The sequence below is a fragment of a genome, unplaced genomic scaffold (assembly GCF_019419815.1).
Source record: "Pyrus x bretschneideri cultivar Hongxiangsu unplaced genomic scaffold, Pyrus_bretschneideri_v1 Contig6, whole genome shotgun sequence".
Classification (NCBI taxonomy): Eukaryota; Viridiplantae; Streptophyta; class Magnoliopsida; order Rosales; family Rosaceae; genus Pyrus; species Pyrus x bretschneideri.
Window position 1 is genome coordinate 10371843 of NW_025999798.1, and position 18970 is coordinate 10390812.

The 18970-nt window shown below is 35.0% G+C and overlaps 1 protein-coding gene and 1 long non-coding RNA gene across 2 annotated transcripts; one reads left to right on the plus strand and one right to left on the minus strand.

Annotated features, from left to right (window-relative positions):
- Positions 1-4036, minus strand: LOC103935983. The gene is made up of 7 exons (XM_009345817.3): positions 3736-4036; positions 3451-3568; positions 3059-3147; positions 2920-2966; positions 2706-2794; positions 2110-2243; positions 1-1333 (listed from the first exon to the last, which is right to left on the minus strand). Exons 1-7 carry the CDS (start codon positions 3841-3843, stop codon positions 623-625), a joined length of 1296 nt encoding a protein of 431 aa, XP_009344092.2. The 5' UTR covers positions 3844-4036; the 3' UTR covers positions 1-622.
- Positions 4037-16176: 12140 nt separating this feature from the next.
- LOC125471656 lies at positions 16177-16995 on the plus strand. The gene is made up of 2 exons (XR_007253754.1): positions 16177-16426; positions 16659-16995. It is a non-coding gene; the product is annotated as an uncharacterized LOC125471656 (long non-coding RNA).
- The last annotated feature ends 1975 nt before the right edge of the window (positions 16996-18970 follow it).

Consider the following 18970-nt stretch of genomic DNA (forward strand, 5'->3'; position numbering starts at 1 on the left):
GATCAAATATATAAATACATTTATATATATCAAAGTTTGAATTGAAATAAACAAAGGCTTTTTTTTTGTTCCTAATCACTTGATGGCTTCTTCTTTTTTTCTTCCTTGTTTTACAGCATATGGGTTCCAATGCAGTTTTCACCGTGTCGACCACGCTATCTTGTTCCCAAGCTTTGTTGCCCTTCGAAACCCTAAAAACTTAAGACTTTGTGAAAAATTAGAATTAGAACCCCTACACATTTCAAAATTAGACAGTGGTGCACAATCTCTCACAGCTTGCCTAGTACGTCGTCGTCTCAGTACTTTAATGCACGAGGAGAGTTGGACTTTGTGAAAGAATTATCTCCGGATTCCTTTCACCAAATCTACCCAATCAATCAATCCGAGCTCTTAAAATTATATCAAACGGCTAAAAGTAAAGGACCTATTTAAAAGTTATAAACTTTAGCCATTTGATCAAATTTCAAAGATCCGAATTAAGTGATAGGTAGATTTAGTGAAAGAGATCCGATGAGAATTTCTTTCCTTTGAGAAATAATTAATCAATTATTACTGATCGCGTCAAAGGAGACTCCTTGTTAATTTAATAAAATCTATGTACTTCTCTGCCCTTTCTTTGGGTTCAGAACCGTTGTGATACGGACACGTGGCGGCGTCTGATGTGGGGAGAGACGATGGAGATGAGTCCGCCCAGTGGGGGCCGCATCTTTGACCTGTAGATCATCTCGTCGTACGGCCTCCTGTAGAACTTCAAGAACGGCGCGAAGGACTCCCGGGACTTCTCCGTCCTGCTGGCGTGGCTCTCCCTGCGGAAGAACGTGGCCGGCGATTGGAGGAACGAGGGGCGTGGGGTCCGCGGTGGCTGGTTGTGGTGAGGGGTTCTGCTGGGCTCGCTGCCGGAGCACCGTTGGGGTAGTGGGGTCGACGGGAACAGGCTTTTTCTCATGGCAGCGGAGTTGCCATAGCCGTGGATTGTTCCACGTGGTGTTCTGGCGGCGGGGGATGCGAAGGAGAAGGACCGGGCGTTTAGCGGAGAGATGAGCGCGGGTCCCAGCGGGGAGGGTGTGGTGGGACCTACTTTGGATGCGGACGTGTCTGTGAGGCTGAGGTACCAAGGCTTGAGAGAGTCGAACTGATGCTGAGCGACAGTGAAGGAGAAACGAGAGGATGAGCAAGAGCCGACCTTGGCCGTTGATTTGATTGAGGCGGGGTCGAATCGGAGGGACGAGGCTCGCGGGTAATTTGAGAAGTCACTGAAATCCAACGACTCCTCAAAGTCTAGAGATGATACAATCATCGTAGCCGTTGATAGCTCAACAAACGGTCGAACACCCTACAAAGTACAATCCAATTAAACAAGAACGGTCACACTAAAGACATTCACCTTTTTTTTGAGTTTTACCTTGTTGTCATATAAATTAACTAGTAAAAATTTAAATACAAACTTGGTCACTCCAAAAATTGAACAATGACACACATTAATGGTAACGCATGGAAAAGAATTAGAAGCCAAATGTAACATAACAGCTAACCGCATGACTGTCTAAGATCCCATTCTTTAAGCTACCCGTTGAAGTATATAAATGTTATGGTGATATTGCTTTACCTAAAGTTCGATCTAGTAGCAATGTTAAAATAATTTTTTTAAGTACTTATAAACACTTATCGTCGACACATATATAATTATTAACTCAGTTTAAGCTGGTAAACTAAATTCAACAATTAATAAACATACGTAGGTATTAAAATAGGATGAGTGTTTTAAACTGTTGATGGCTATATTATATTCTGTGAAAGCAAACAAGCAATAATTGTGGCATAATTTGAATCCAAGCAAGCAATCAGGAGCTCATGATAGCTATCTTGACTTGTATTTTTTTTTTTTTGAATTCTGGGAAACCCAGCACAAGGATGTGACCTAAACTTGAAAAGGATAAGAATTATAGGTACGTTTTGGTTCTGTACCCAAACAGCACCACACAGAATGCACAAGTTGTCAAAACAAATACAGTAACATTGGACTTTTATACCACCAACCCAATGAGCTAGATAATTAAATTTATATAGGTTAGGTTAATTTGATTTTTGAAAATTTAATTAATTGTTTACCTTCCAAAGATATGAGAACATTGTAGGAGGGTCAATTACGAACGCTTTGAAGAGCCGTCTTGGGTAGTACTCCGCCACGATTTTCAGTCCGGCCACCAGCAAGTTCATAAAAGCAGAAGCCGACCTGAAAAAACCTGCAAATTTATCCCATTAAGTTTTAATTTAATCAACAATTAAATTCAAAATCATATATTTTAATTAGTGATTAAAAGAATAAAAAGTGATTAGTGTCTGGTGGCGTAAAAGTAGAATCCTGGGTACTTCTGCCGCAGGATCAAAAATATTCAAAAGCGAGCTGTATTGGAATTGACGAATTCTCGGAAGGACTCCAATTCCCTACAATGCCCCTACATTCCTGGACCGCTAAAGAGGGTTAGAGCGTGACACCTGAGGGGCATTCCGGACAATTTCTGATGATATCTCAGCTTCTCCGACATAGCCGCGTGCCTGGTCTCTCATTAACTACGCTGTTCCAACCATATCGTGCAGTTTCTAATGTAGAATGATGTTGAATGACTAAATTGGCCTTCGGGATTAGGGTGTGTTCGTTGGATTTATGAAGGGTAAGTTTGGGAATTGGGAGTAGGGGTCCTTACTTGCGTCGAAAAGGAGGACGAACTGCTCTACGTTTTTTGGCATGGACTGAATCGCCACCTCCAGCGTGAATACCAACAAGCGAGTGAACCTTAAATTTACAAAAATGGAAAATTAATTTCAGAAATAAAAAAAGCTTGCATGAAGAATTAAATAATTTCAAAAAAAATAAGGAAATATTAATTAAAAAGGCTTTTCTGGAGTTTGTTTACTCACAGTTTTTGTGAATGGAACTTCTGGTAATCTTGTTTAATCCTGAAAATCTGTGAAAAAAAATAAGAACAAAAATGTGAGGTTAAAAAATACAAAAACAAAAGATTAAAAGGGGAAAAAAAGGAGTGAAATGGTAATTTACCACAACTGGCCTGGATTCTTCATCGTGGCCAGACACGTAGGCAACACCTTCAGCGAGCTCAGCTGAGAACTCATCTGCTATCAAGTTCTCTGTGTGTTCAAAAACATGAAAAATTAAAATAAAATAATCAAAACAGATTTCAACTTTATTTTTTTTCTCCTTTTTTGTGGTTCGAAAAAATAAATTAAAAAAAAAAAAATTAGGGAAAGAAGTGAGATTAATCATTAGCCGGAGTTGGGCTTGCACTTTAACGTTTAATTCAAAGTTGTGGAAAAAGCAAGATTCTTTGGCTAACCACAAAACAAAAAGAGAAACCAATATGCACTTAAAAAAAGAGAGAACTAGAGAGAGAGAGAGAGAGAAGAAAATTGAAAACCTGGGTTTTTACATACCAGTGCCAATATTCTGTCTCCATGAAAGGCAAGCCCTAAGTTGCTTGGCCGCCTTCTTAACACTATCTCCTTTTGCTTTCAAAAACCTCTCCACACAAGCAGTGTTGCAAAACTTCTCCTGCAAAAACAAAAAAATGAGACCTATATTCCATAAAAAATTATTAAAACAGACAAAACACATTTAAATTAAAGTTTGAAAAATAAGAAAACCAATTAAGATCGAAATTTTAAGAAAACCCATGAAGTTAAAAATGGAGATCTGAAAGTTGACGTGAGAATCCAAACCTGTTTAACTGTGAGTGGGGCTTGTTTTCTCAGAAGCTGAAGAACTGCTTCCACTCTTGCATTTCCTTTGCTCTGTTCATCTCTCGGGTGGTGATCTTTCTTCCCCATTTCGAATTTCGGACCAGTGATGAAATAAAAAAAACCAACTAAATTCCACCAAAACACTCGGACGTTTATACCAGTCTTCAAATTTACGCAACCATTAAAATGTTCACTCAGGAGGGAGAGAGAGGGAGAGAGAGAGAGAGATATTAGATAATGAGAGGGAAAAGATGTTGAAACTTGAAAACTGAGAGGGTTATAACGTTGAATAAAGGGGAAGGGAGGCGGAGAGGGCGTTATATATAGCAAAACGACAGCTCATAACGCCGTTACTATAAGGGGGCTTCTTTGAATTAAAGCAAAGTTCCATCCGCGTCAACTGCTTGGTTTTTGGTCAATGCTATTGTAAATATTTATTTGAGTTTTTGCAATGATGGGTCCGAAAGTGATTCGTAACGGAAAACGTCGGCTGGTCCAGGCCCAAGCCCATCGCCCACCAATTACCTTTAAATTGCTTTTATTACTTGCCAATTTTACCCTGATCTCGACCTTTCCCTGTTTGTCCCTGTGTTTCTTTATCAGAAAAGTATGGCTGCCTACTTGTTGGCTAAGGCTCAAGAGTTGACTGTTTATGGAGGCAGTTTTAATGGCACTCCCCCCATAGATTTCAGGATGATATCTCTCTCATTATTGTGTGATTTGGACACTGACATGTTGCTCGATGGTCACTCATTTATGTTAGACAATGTAGCAAGTATATGTCATTATAAATTTTAATGTTAAGATTAAGAGTTTTGCTTCCATCAGTTATATAGTTATATATATGGAATTCACTGCTGAACTAACGGTAATAATAGCATATTTAGTGTGAACAACCAACGGTAACAATGGTTGACTTTCACTTTTGCGTAATTGGCATGCGTGGGAGGACAAAGATTAGTACTTTACCCTTCTATTAATGTAGAATTCAAAATTGTTGTTTTTTTTTTAATTTCTAATTTAACTGTTTTATTTCCTATTTAAACGAAAAAATCACTCACCTCACGTTTTTTTGTATGTACAATATCAATCAACTAGTAAGATTCGTTCATGGAAATGGGGTGATTTTAACAGTTCAACAGAAACAATGACTGACAACTTTTTGCGTACTTAGTGTGCATGAGAGACAAATGTTAACATTTTACCCTTCCGTTATATAATTCAAATTTTTTGTTCTTTTGTTCCTATTTTTAATATTTTGTTTTCTTTTTTGAAAAAAATATCACTCACATCATGTGTCTTAGTATGCAAAGTAACAACCAACTAATAAGATTCATTCTTGGAAAGAGGGAGGATTTAAACTGAGAGCCGAATAAACAAAGTGAAATTGATTTTCTTAAAGGAGTAGGATTTTTTCCTCTTCTATCTCCATCATCTTCTCTCCTCTTCCCTCCTCTTCTCTCATATTTTGTCTCTAAAAAAAATTAATATAAGATATTGACGTGGTTTAACTATAACCGTTCAAGTAAGAGAGGAAGGAAGGAAAGAGATTACGAGGGAAAAAAATTTTCATGTTTTCTTAAATGCACGTGAACATCCTTGTGCAAATATATTTTTTTATATTACCTTTTGTATACAATTATGTCTATTTTTCTTGTTATACGTTAGCTTCGTCACATGATGGCAAAAAACAGGTAGATAATTTGATGCAACAGATAATATGGAGGATCAGAAGACTCCATCCCTTGTATCATAGCACTTATTCTTATGGTAGAGAATTAGGACCGTACGTGCATGCATGATTCATATGCACTAACACTGAATATGATTGGCACAGTGACTTTGTATGGAGTAAAAAGGCTGCATGCAGTGGTACTGGATGTAATTATTGCGCGAAGAGACCAGTTTTGGTCTGGTAAATTAATAATCGAGGGTTTGTAATGATGACACTTTTTTAGAGCAACTTGGGATGGGATGGTTTTGGTTATGATTGAAATACGGATAGTATACCACGTGTTTTTATATAAATAGTGAGAAATTTTTTATTTTTTAATTTATTAACTTTTTAACATATATATCTCATCATTTATATAATGATACGTAATGTATTACCATGTTCTAATCACATTGAAAAATCTCTAATGATATAGGGTTTGATGACAGAAGCCAAAAATTTCAACATGTGATCAGATACTGCGGGATATATACATGAACACAACAATTTAGATCAGAGGGTATATGCGAGTCCTACGCCTGCATGTTACAAACTTACACACAGTATCTTCGTATAAAAATCAAGGGCAAATCTAATTTACTGTTATTTTCCCAGTTTTACATATTGATGAAACATTGAGTTGCTCTCCCTTTTCTTAACCAAAATCGATCGTAGTACGTTTGTTGAATGGGTAAAAAGGAATACCAGATCTTACCTAATGACGTGACTCCAACATCATCATGACAACGGATGGAGGGTTTACATTTCTATACGTACTTTTCAACCGCGTTTACACATGGATAATTGATATCGATTAAAGTAAAAGTGCATGGTAAGAATTAGAGTAATCACGTTGATAGCTTGCTTTCGTACCATGCTAAGAATTAGAGGTAATCAACCAAAAACCAGTAGAGTGTGTGTCTGTGTGTGTGTGTTGTGATATTTATGTATCAAAATTAGAGTGTTGGATATGAATTTGGATGTGGGGATGGATCAGATAGAAGCAGAGAAGAAGTGTTTGAAGAGTTCTGGCATCAAGGTGATCAATCGAAGGTGGTAGACAATATCGATCGGATATGGCCAAATAAATCCTCTTGCATTTCTTGTTTCGGTTTTTGTTATTTGGCCTAAATCAATCAAACTGATTACGACTTACAGGTTGATTGGTAGTTGTTTTCACCATACATAAAAGAAGGGAGACTATAACTCAAAATCAAACAATATATCATGCATATATAACAAGACAGCATAACATGTCGTATTACAAGAATATATATTGTTTTGGTTAATTAATCTATGCTATTGCTAATAGTACGTAGATAGATGAGAAATGTAAGGAACAATCACTATGCATTGTCCATGAATTATGATACTACATATGCTGATTTACACCACAATTTCCGGAACAATGTTGTGAGCAAACAAAGAACATAAATATGCACATATTAAAACAAAACACTTAGTCCCATGAAGTCAAAACCTTGATACTTGCCGTCCATAAATATCATACAATATCCAAGTCCGTTGTTGTTACGGCGGAGAATTTTTCTTCTTCACACTTGGCAATTGCATATATATATAGATACCCACATTGTCGCCGACATTCTTCACGTGTCCAAGTCCTTAATCAAACCCCTTGATCGCTTTTCAATAATTAATTATCCATTTGTCCTCCCTCAATTTTAAATTGTGTTGTACTTTGTTTCTTTATGCTTCGATCTCCTCTAGAAGTAGTAGCAGTAGTGATTACTAAGTTAGCCGCTTGCCCAGTTTCGAATGAAAGAAGTCAAAAGGAGCTTAAAAATTGATGCTATGCGCGTGCCTCCTTATATATTCCACCTATAATTATCAACTTTTCTCACCAGTATTGTTTGTCAGAAGAACGTAGGTTAGGAAACATTACCCTTGTCTTTTTATACTCTCCGACAATCTAATAGTTATGTTATGTTGTTCACTTATAAATTACTATTGTTGGATTAGGTCAAATACAAACAACATCATCTGTCCAACAAAAAATATCTAGTATACGATGAAAGCAGACGAGGTCTCAATCCCAAACCTAATTAGCAATAATACGGAGAATAAACCTAGTCCTTATAAGTCTTGCGAGATTTCATAATTACTTTTCTACGCGAAACCAATTCTTCCCGTACTCGCATATTATATCGATGGAAGTGTATGCATATTCAGTCGGTAATTCTTCATAATCAACGATCTTTAATTATGATATTAGCAGCATAACATGTCAACTATTTAACATAGTATTTCTCCATGGATCCTCACAAGATTAAGAATCATATAATTATGGACAGATTTGTCTAACACACGCACAAAGAGAGAAGATCGTTGGGCTCCATATGTAAAAGCCATTGCTCGTCGCTTAACTAAAAGGACGTACAAAGTTAAGGTTGGGCAAATACATATAAGTTTAGTTAAATCTAAATCAAGCGCAATGTAGGCTGGTAATTTGGGGTTTCCAAAGATGAAGTTGTAAGCTTTATCGTGATAATTAAAATAATGTAACAAAATTAATGTTTAGTGAAAGATTTGTTTCGTTGTCCACGTTCAAATGTGCGAGAGATTCTTTCCGCACACTTTACCCAACTCTCTTTCCCTTTCTATTTCTAATCATTTTTTTTAATTAATTTATATATTTTCTAAAAAAAAAAAAAAACAACATTGTATGCATGCTTATGATTTTGATACTTGTTATAGTTGAGCATGATATTATGACGGTGGGGATCAAAGGAATATGATGTTGTTGCTTCAAATTCGTCCCACGTGGCCCTAGTTTACTAATTAAAGTGGTCTCCTAGTACATTCTCTATTGGACCATTTCACACCTAACCCTTTTTTGTGATTCAAATTTTGAAACACCAACCTTTTTTGTCACAAAACATTATTTCCTTCTAGAAAAATAAATAAATAAAAGACACAATGCGCAACAGAATGCACCCAAGTCCTTTAAACCTGAGGTCCAAAACAATATGATATAAAATAATCATTACGTTTTAAATTCAAAAAAGAATAATGTTATTCATATCATATTTTTATATCATATTTCTATACCACCTTAGATGACATCTGATGTGGACAGCCACATCATTTGAAAAAATTGCAAAACCCAAGGAAATGAAGGAAAAAGACTTCCTATACCGCAATCATTATTTAATTAACTAGTTTTTCTTAATTATTAGTTTATTAAATAATGAAGTAAATTTAAAAATCTAATTAATTCAAATGATGTGGCTATCCATATCAAATGTCAGCTAAGAGGATATAAAAATATGGTACAAAAACATGATGTGAATAACATTACTCAAAAAAAAAAATATATATAATCTTACTGCTTTCCTCTCTGGCTCGTACTCTCTCTCCCTAAATATTCATATAACCCAAATATTCATATAAAACGAGAAACGGGGTGAAAAGGTGAACAGTTTGTCTGCTAAAATATTGGGGAAGGGAGGGCCTAGGCAATTTGCCATATCGACGGGTGGGGGTAGGGCCTTTTTTGTTTGTCCTAACTTTCTAACTTATCAGGGTAGAAGTTGCAAGCAGCTTTGTGACTTTGTCTCGATGAAACTAGACCAAGTCTCCAGATAGATAGCAATCTGCACGAACGAAACAATTTATCCTTTTTCAACCAGTGGCCGGGTACGGATATCAACTGTTCATGGCAAGCATATACCCAAGCTCGAAAAGAACAGTGGTGTATTGGGCATATATATGTACGTGTATTTGTACGTTTAAATATATTTTTGTAATTTGATTCTGGTTTTTCTTCTCAAGGGGTATCGTCGATCTTGCCTAACAGCTAGGGTTGGGCATGGTTCAGTGCGGTGTGATTTTGGAGTAAAACCAAAATCAACATTGAATTTTATTTTAGTTTGGTTTGGTTTGGTTTAACAGTCTGCACTCGGAAGAGGTGGTCATCCTTAGAGAGCTGACCACTAGAGAGCTGACCACTTGAGAGCCGACCACTAGATAGTTGGCCACTTGGAAAATGTGATCAATCATGTGCCAAAGGGTCTCTTCCATATAACGATGATCTAGTCCCCAACCAAAGAGTCTTCCATCCCACAATAATCTAGTCCCTTGTCAACAAGTCCACCATCCAAAATACGGTAATCTAGTCTCCAACCAACGAGCCCTCTATCCAACGGTAGTTTAATCCCCAGTTAACGAGTCTTCCTTGAAAATGGTGACATGACAAGAGTGAAGTTAGGTCAGACAGGGATTCATGTTAACAAAGACCATGTGATTGAACTAGATAATATGCTCTTTTTTTCTGATAAGACTAGTAATATAGTATGATATCGGAGTTGGATTAAATTTTTGTGTAATATAAGTAGTGTTTATTGATATCGGTGAAAATATCGATATGCAAGTTTGTGGAAATATTGATAGATATATCGAATAGTGATATCAATTGCTTTCAATGGAAATTTAGAATGAAACTTTAGGGATTGTCAAACATTGGTTTGGATGAAATATAAAAGTTTCTCCGATATTAAACAGATGTGTCAGGACGATACGTGCTTCACCTCCACCCCCACCCCCCCTGCCCCGCGGGGGGCCCCAAAACCACAATTTCATATCTTCTTGTCATGAAGAAGATCATGTTTCACAATAAAACTAAGTAGTAATTAATATGATAAATTTTTTTATTATGATGAATAGTCTAATATCTTATAAAATTCTTTAATTTCTTGATGTAGAATTTATACTCCCAACACTCTCCGGCTGTTGAAGAAAGTGAAAGTACATGTAATATCAGTTTTGTTTGGGTACATATAAACAATTTCACTACGTGCAAGAATGTCATGGGTTCAATATGGGATAGAGTTGGTCATTTTTCTCAAAAATTCAAATTCAAAACCAAAATTTGTTTTTTACTAAACTCCACTTTGATTACTTAGTAAGTGATATTTTTCCTCTCCTACTCTAAGAAAAAAAATCAACCAACTAGCGACTATTGTGTTGTTTGAATGTAAGTGACGTTTGTGAAAGTTAAAATATGGCCAAAAGCTGATGGAAGTGTGAAGTGGTATGGCCAATGCATGATGCGTCGTCTCGGATTAGACTTTGGTGGCACAACGCACCGACTTTTCTGTCTTGAAATCCTTGAAAGGAACCATTAGCCATTTGTGGGTTCCTATCTCAGCTGCTATTTTAATTGTTGACGACAAAACACATAATTATATCATATAATGGACTCTCTGCAGCAATTTCACATGGTAGTTGGGACCCTTTGTCCTAATTTGCGACTTCATCGCAATGACTCTTCCATTGAGAACAAGACATTTTTATATACCATACTGCCTAGTTTGTCATGACACCTTTGTTTCTACACCACCTTTCTGGAGATTTGATCATACCCAAAATAAATAACGAAAGAAATATAGAGGAGAAGTGGATAGAACCCTAAGTGGATCAGAACCCTCATAGTATTAACTGCGAAGATCGATAATTAAAAAAATTATTGGATGCAATGCAACAAGTTTTTTTATGTAATTCTTTTGTACTATTTAGTTGACGACTGATGTGTTATGATTCATAATTTCATACACAAAATTAGAAATTGTTTTCCTTCTACAAATCCTACTTCTTCTTTTTTATTAATGTGTGTGTGCAACTTGCTGGCATGCATTGTATTCACTAATATTCGATATAGTGTTTCGACTCTGAAGGGATTTTAATTAGTATCTCTCCATCAATTTTTTATAGAAAAAGATTCTAAAACCATACTGTTAGTATTCAATTTTAAATGATGTAAGAGAACCAATTTACTACTGAATTTTTTTATACTAGGATAACGATTTAGTGAAGATAAGAACATTCAACATGAAGATGAAAGTAATGAAGGTGAAACAATTAAACTTCGAACTTGTCATTCATCATGAGATTTGAACTTAAGACATCTCATTGTTAAATGAAGAGGAATGCTACTACACTACAGCGTTAAGTGACAACTGACAAGACCTTCCACTTATAAGTTGTAAGTGAAAATAAATATCATTAAATCATAGTACCAAGTAGCAAGAATAATACTTGACTACTCAAAGAGGAGTAGGAACTCTACTCAAAACTCTTGGAGTTTTAATCTTTGAGTTTTGTGCTTATGATTAGAACTGTTCATATTATGAATCACACTGTAAAGGTCATCTCTATATAAAAAAAAAATTTAAACTAAGGTCGTTTAGTCAATTTATTGTAGCAGTCGTTTAGTCAATCTATTGTAGCAAATACATTGACGGTTCGTAATGCTTTTACCAATATCGTTCATTTGTTTTTAAACAGTTTAATGACTAAATGACCTTAGTTTAATTGATTTTTTGCAGAGACGATCTTTATAGAGTGATTTATAATATCAACGGTTCTAATTATAAATACGAAATTCTATGAATTGACAACGAACAATTTTGAAAAATTTTAAGTAGGAATTCCTACTCATCTTTGAATAGTCAAACATTATTCAAGTAGCAACAGGCAAATAAATTCTTAAAACTTGAAGTAATGAGATTTTTTTGGAATGATTTAAAATTTGATAAGTCGACTTGACGTTAATGGAATGAAAAATATATTAATATTTGATTAATTTCCATGAAAAGTGTTACATTGATTAGGGCAATCAAGGAAACTTACAACCGTACAAGTTAATTCATGCTACAAATTCACATTTTCATTTCATCAACATTCTCTTATATGATATCATGTTCTATAGAATCCATTGGCTAATATGTTGATGAATTGACATGGAGAATAGTAAAACTACCGTTAAACTGAAATCATGTAAGGATATGGTTGAATTGAGACAACAATTCAAGTAAAAGTGAATTTGGTAATGATAGTAAGTTAACTTATTAACCTTTTCACTTGGTCTGATGAATTGGTGTGATTAGACAAAAAGGAACTTGTAACATTTAGATGATTTGACTCCAATATCTCAATATTTCTTTATGTTGTTGCGTGTGCGCTTTTTACAAGTGATACTGAGATGGAGGAAACGAATTTATGCATATGGTCTAAATTAATAAATTGATGACATATTTACTTAACATGAATTAGAAGTAAAGAACTGAAGAAATCAGAATAAAGGAAAGAAAGTGAATCAGATCAACTAGTTCTTCTAGCTTTTTACTTTTTTACTTTTTTATTTTTTTTATTTTTTAATTTATTCAATTACGAATTTGAAGGAAAATCTACAATTTTTTCATATACCATATGAGCTGATAAACACATTACAAGCTAACGTGTTCAAATAAAATTGCTATCGTTTCATTTCAAAAAAATAAATACATGAAAGGTTAAGAATTAAAATAATTCTAGAGACACTTACTTTTCAGTCTCTCATGATCAAATGATAGAAACTCATGCCTTATTTAGTTCAAAACTTTGATTCAAGTCCTCTATTTATCACATTGTCATAACTCATCTTAGTGACATACATTTATGTACCTTAAATTACTAGCCTTGCCACTAAAATCTCCAGATTATCCAACTCCTGATTAACCTCAAAATTATCTCAAATTTAAATCACGCACACCAAATATGTCAGTTAATTTAATTTTCAAATTTGAACATCTAAATCTGCACTGCTCACTATTGTATACAAACCCAACTAGAACCCACAAACAATTTCCTTCTGTAACATTACCCAAGCACTCCAAAAGTTGTAGGTACAAAATCATAACACCGTTAATTGTAGTATATATGAGGTATAATTGTTTTTATTTTAATCTTTGCACCCAAGAACCAAATTTATATTTGGTCTTTCTACTCACAAAGTGCAAATTAAACCAGTGTTTTATGTTCATTTTTGTACACATTATAATAAACGCAAGAAACTAAAAGGTTATAACGATTCCAATTCGTATTTGCTAACATGCCTTTAATTATTCTACTAGCTCTTTTACTCATGTTTGTATTACTTTTTTACCATGAAGAAGTGAGAAGCCCATGAATCAAGTATGCATTGTCGTAAACATTGCAGGTCATTTCCAAGCACATGGCGAATGCAGGTACCCCGCCGAATGAGGGCTGCATGTCTAAATGGTAAAAGTAAATTACATCATCTTGTAACTTGTATGAGATATGGCGAGGTCAAACTTTGGGAGTGGAGATGGAGCATCTTTATTTCCGGATTTTGGATGAAATGATTGAAACCCTGTGTGAAAATCAATAATTATTGGAAATCCTTTTACTGTAGACGATCTCTCAGTCAGTCTTACAGATGATTGTATTGGTTCTATCAGCTGAGCTTTTGCCTTGGCCTAGGGAAATTTTAATAACTTAAAAAATAAAAAATTTCAACACTTATATAAAAACACATAGTGTACTTTTCGTGTTTCGGTCATAATGAAAATTTTCTCTTGGACCAGAGGATTGGTCTGGTTTCAAGGACACTGATTGAACCGTAGGTTCATAGTCTAGATTATGCATGCATCGTATTGGTACATGTGTATCTGAAAAGAAACTTACGCATAACATAACATTATTACAGCGGGAAGCACGGTAGTGGTTATTCATTCGATACAAATTACTTTCATTTTATATGCTTTGGCCTTAATTGGTAGGATTAACTCAACCAATGGTGCAAGGGCAACCCAAATCCATCGAATCTGACTCAATTTTTTTGTTAGTGTGTGAAGAACTGTTCTACATTGAAAGTTTACGAAATATTGTATGTGCGTATAAGAAATTAAGTTATTCTTCATACTGTCATTTGGTTTCATGGTTAAACCTCAACTACGTTCATAGTATCTAAGTCTGGTTAGCCCACATATGAAGCTTAACGACCCCAAGTGCTCCACCATATCGAATTAGTGTTGTTTACGTGTTATATTCGTCATACATGAAGAAATGTCTCACATAAAAGTATAAGATATCTCACGTATCCGTATAAACAGATATACTCTTATGCCCATATTGCTAATTAATTTAGAGTAGAACTTGAACTTTCCTTAAAAGTGTTCTGGCACATACACTACCTACTCTTCATAGAGGAAAAGTAAACTATGTATATATTTTGTGTTTCTTATTACCAATTACAAATAGAAATATTTGTCTAGCAAAAAACAAAAAACAAAAGATTCTTCACGAATCATATTATTGTACTATGAAGATTTTAAAGTTAATTCTCGTGGATGGCTAGTTTCATACCAAATTATTATAATTTGTATTCAGAATTAAGGATCCTCCACCATATCGTATTACTTTACAAATCAAATTACATAAGTGGAATTTAAGACTTACAATAAGCATATACTAAAGTAGAAAAACCACTATTTTGCGAGAATGGAATGTCCCCATTTGTTGCCCTACCCTTGGGGTTTTGTACTTTCCTCCTGTTGCTGCTATTGCTTTGATGCAACGTTATTTGTTTCTGGTGGCTGCAGCTTATGCTGCTTGTTTTGTATAGTTTCCTTTTTTTTTTTTTTAATATATTTTATTTACAAAAATAAAAGTAGCAAATCAACTACTGTATTTCAAAAGAAGTGTTGGGCTTTCTGTAGGCCTATTATAGGAGCCAGTTTAGTGATTACGGGCTTAAGGTCCAATGACTTTGATAAAATAAAAAAGCCCAATGCAGCGACATCGGAAGAATAGCAGCTGGGAAAGAGTTTTGGAGTGGTCTGCAGAAGATGGTACTTCTGTGATTGGGCTAGACTGAAATCCTCATTATTGATCACCTTGGGAAGAATGGAACAAAATTTAACTGTTTTAAAAACCAAATTGAAGAACTTAATGGATTGAATGAATAGGAAAGGCTAATGTGTTACGTAGCTGATGTTTATTTTATAGTAAGCCCCAACTCAATTATTGCCCAAGAATTAGACCAAAAGCAGTTTTATAACTTTTATTTATTTTTTATTTCAAAAGCAATGTCTCATTACATAATATGGATTCCAAACATTCATGACCTAGATGTGAATGAGGCAAATTACTTAGACCGATTGATCATAACAGAGACATATATGATTAAGATGCTAAAGGCCATTTCTTACCTATGAGAAGAGGAGATTATGTTTTCTGCTTCTTATTTATTAGTTTGAAGAATGTGCTATTCAATCATGAAGGTCATATCCCTAATTAGAAAGTTAGGACTAATCAAAAGCAAATTAAGAATGGTATGGAACCAAGGGGTTGATGAGTCAGCTAGGAAACCATGGTCTGAGACACTTCTAGGGCAACCAAATTGGAGTATGGGACAGGTTGAGGTACTGAAGACACAGACCTTGTACGTGAGTCCAATAAGAAGCTTGGGGGTTTACTTAAAACGCAAGAAGTGACCTAAAATGGTAAAACAAAAAAGGGAACTGATTTCCGTAAACTTATTTTTATTTTTTATGCATATTTCTGTTTAGTTTTAGCCTTTGGAATGAATAAATCAAAGGAGAATCAATAGATAATAATAAACAGAATGTGAAAAAAGTAAAGAGCTGAAAAGGAGTGCGTGAATAGGAAAATGTGGCTTGAGGCATAAGGAACTCAATTCACAAGAGAGAGAGAGAGAGAGAGAGAGAGAGAGAGAGAGAGAGAGAGAGAGAAAGAGAGAGAGCTCTGTGTAGAAGTGTGTAGAAAAGCAAATGTGATTGGTGAGGGTGGCCGAGTGGCTCCTTGTGTTATAAGATATAAAAGGGCGAGGGTTTGACAAAGACATGGCAGCAAGAGCAACATGTGATACACGTGACTGGCCTGCATTGCAAAGGGAATGAAAGTAAAAATTGTCTTAGAAAACAGTGACTTTAAAAACTTCACCCCTTCTCTAAGCAATACCTACATTTCATTTCTCTCATTCCGTTTCTTTGTCTCTTTTTGTTTATTTTTCTTCTTCTCATTTGGTTTCACCTACATGCGCGTCACACCCTCTTCTGAAAATGGGGTGGCTGCACTCCCTCTTCTCTCCTCTTAAGAAGATGTGGTTTCGCCTCCATTCCGGTCCGAAGAAAAGTAAGTTCTCATCACTTTCTCCAACCCTTACATTTTCTCCATACTTCTGCACGCTCAACTACGCGTTCTAGTTTCATGTTCATGCACCCAACCTGCATTTCCCTCCACTTTTGAGCCTTCTGCACAATATCAGTGTCTTCTTGAAACTGTCGCGCACGCACACACAAGCCTTTTTAAGATCTACAATCTATTGCGATAACTAATATTTGGATCTCTTTGTGGTTGTTTGTAGCAGGAAGAGGAATTTACATTCTGTATGAGGATGTAAAATCCTGCCCCTGCGAGGATGTGCATGTCCTGTGGTCAATACTAGTGGAGGCCCATACACATACCACACCTTCTTTACCACCACCAAAAGCATGAATTCATATGAAGGCTCCATTGTTCTCCATAGTATATGAGTGAGAGTGATTTCGTGCTGCCAAGTATACATCCTATTTATGTACTTATGTGTGTATATATACATTTTTTATACTGGGGTACATGTAAAAGGTCTTTGTCCAGTATTTTTTTTTTCCAGTTACCTGTAAATGCAATGCATTGAAATATTTTGCCTTTCTTGTGATTTAGGAGTTTTTGAATGGCTTCAAAGCTGAATGAATCTTTCTTCTACATAATCAGATATGCAGTATGCTTTTCTGAAACGAAACGACATATTTCGTATGTGAAAGCAGCAAAATATTACAATCAGAACTCTGGGCCATTTGGATTTTTATCCAACGGTTATAATTATTATAACTTTAAAATGACCCCTCTATTTATAGCTGTTAGATAAAAATTCAACAATCCACAGTTCTTAGTCAGGAGGATCCTCTCCTTAGGCTCAGGAGAGGATCCAAGTCCCTTTTTTTTGTTGTTTTGTCTATTTCCAGTGGTTGAGGTGGCTCTTTTTGTTTCTTCAGTTTGTCTATCAACGAATGGATGGGACAACCTACATGATTTACGTGTCCTATATTTTTTTAGAAACTAAAAATATCAAATCAGTAAAGTAGTTTATGATTGCACAAAAATGTCAAGCAATCTTTAATAATGTGATTTATTGACTGACTGATTCTAGAAAAAAAGTAGTGAGGAACTTTGATGTGTAGTTTTATATTTGAAATTTGCGATGTCGTGGATCCTTTACTAAGTGATCGAAATAATAGAATATAAAGGTTATAGATTTGGATCAATATGTAGTTAATTTTATGACTGTTTGATAACAATTTTATTTTTTAATTAAAAAATTAAAACTCATTTGATAACTACTTTCAATTTAAAAATAAAAATTGAAAACTCTTTCTTGAGTCTTTAAAATTTGGTTTTTCAGGTTTTTGTTTTTTAATTAACAAAATTAAAAAAATTAAAAACTGCTAATTAAAAATAATCTACGAAATCATGCAAGGTCGAAAGCTATAGATTCGTGTCGAGCTCCTAACTAGTCGACGAATTTAAGTGATTTATTGTCGATCTCGGTCAATCTTGACCACCCCCAACATCGGATAGGGTATCAATCTCTTCCTCTCCTCAAGGTATGTAGCTTCTCGAAATTTTCAACTTCCAGATTTGAGAATTTGGAATTTGAGTTTTTATTTGATTCCTCTTCATGCATGTTGTAAGATTCTTGTTCGTGGAGGGGATTTGAGATGGATTTCAAGCTGGGCTGCAGAGATTTGATTCAAATTGGTGGATTTGGATAAGAAACTAAGAAACCCTAATATTTTCTTTTGGTTTTTAGAGCTGAAATGGACATGCATGTACTTCTCTTTATGAGATATAGGAGATAGAGGAATTTTAAGAGCACGGTGGCTAGCTAAGGAAATAGAGAGAAGGCTAAATTTTTTGTTTTGGGATTCATAATTTATTGCAAAACTGAATTTTCTTGATCTTTGGTTGTTTTAAAATTCATAATTTACTGCAAACCTAAATTTTTTTTATTTTTGTAGGTTTATGTTTTAGAATTCGTGATATACTACGATGCTTTCTTGTTTTCAGTTAGTTTTTGTGTTATATTCTGTAACTTACTGCAAAACTGAACTTTGTTGGTTTTCTCAGTTTGTGTGTAGTTCGAGCCGGACGGTATCAGCACTCAAATTGTTGTCCGCATCTTGCTACTTTGAAACATTTCCTTTAGTTTTAAACTTTTTTTTTTTTTTTTTTTACAACGATATATCTTATACTAAAGAGAGAAGGAGTTCGGCTAAACCACATAATGAGCAACCTAATTTGGTATCAAATTCGCCATCAACGAGATTCGAACCTACGAGCTCTCACTTATAAGTGAAAAGGAATACTACCAGACCGTAGTACTGAGTGTCTTTAGTTTTTAATTTCAAACAGACAAGGGCATTTCGAACAGGATAACGTCCTCGAATGATCTACTCCATGCCTAAAATTTCAAGGCGGAGTGAAACTTTTTCAACAATCACCAAGGTATTCCAGACAAGATAACGTCCTTGGAATAACCCATCATGCGTCTGATATTTCAAGGCAGTGTGAAACTTTTTCAACATTCAACAAGGCATTGCAGGTAGGATACCAATCTTTTGATAACTATGAGCTTAT

Coding starts and splice junctions, on each gene's coding strand:
- LOC103935983 (XM_009345817.3), bottom strand. CDS start 3,843: ATGGGGAAGAAAGATCACCACCCGAGAGATGAACAGAGCAAAGGAAAT. Junction 3,148..3,450: donor GAGACAGAATATTGGCACTG/GTATGTAAAAAC, acceptor TTGAACACACAG/AGAACTTGATAGCAGATGAG. Junction 1,334..2,109: donor TGTTCTCATATCTTTGGAAG/GTAAACAATTAA, acceptor TGTACTTTGTAG/GGTGTTCGACCGTTTGTTGA.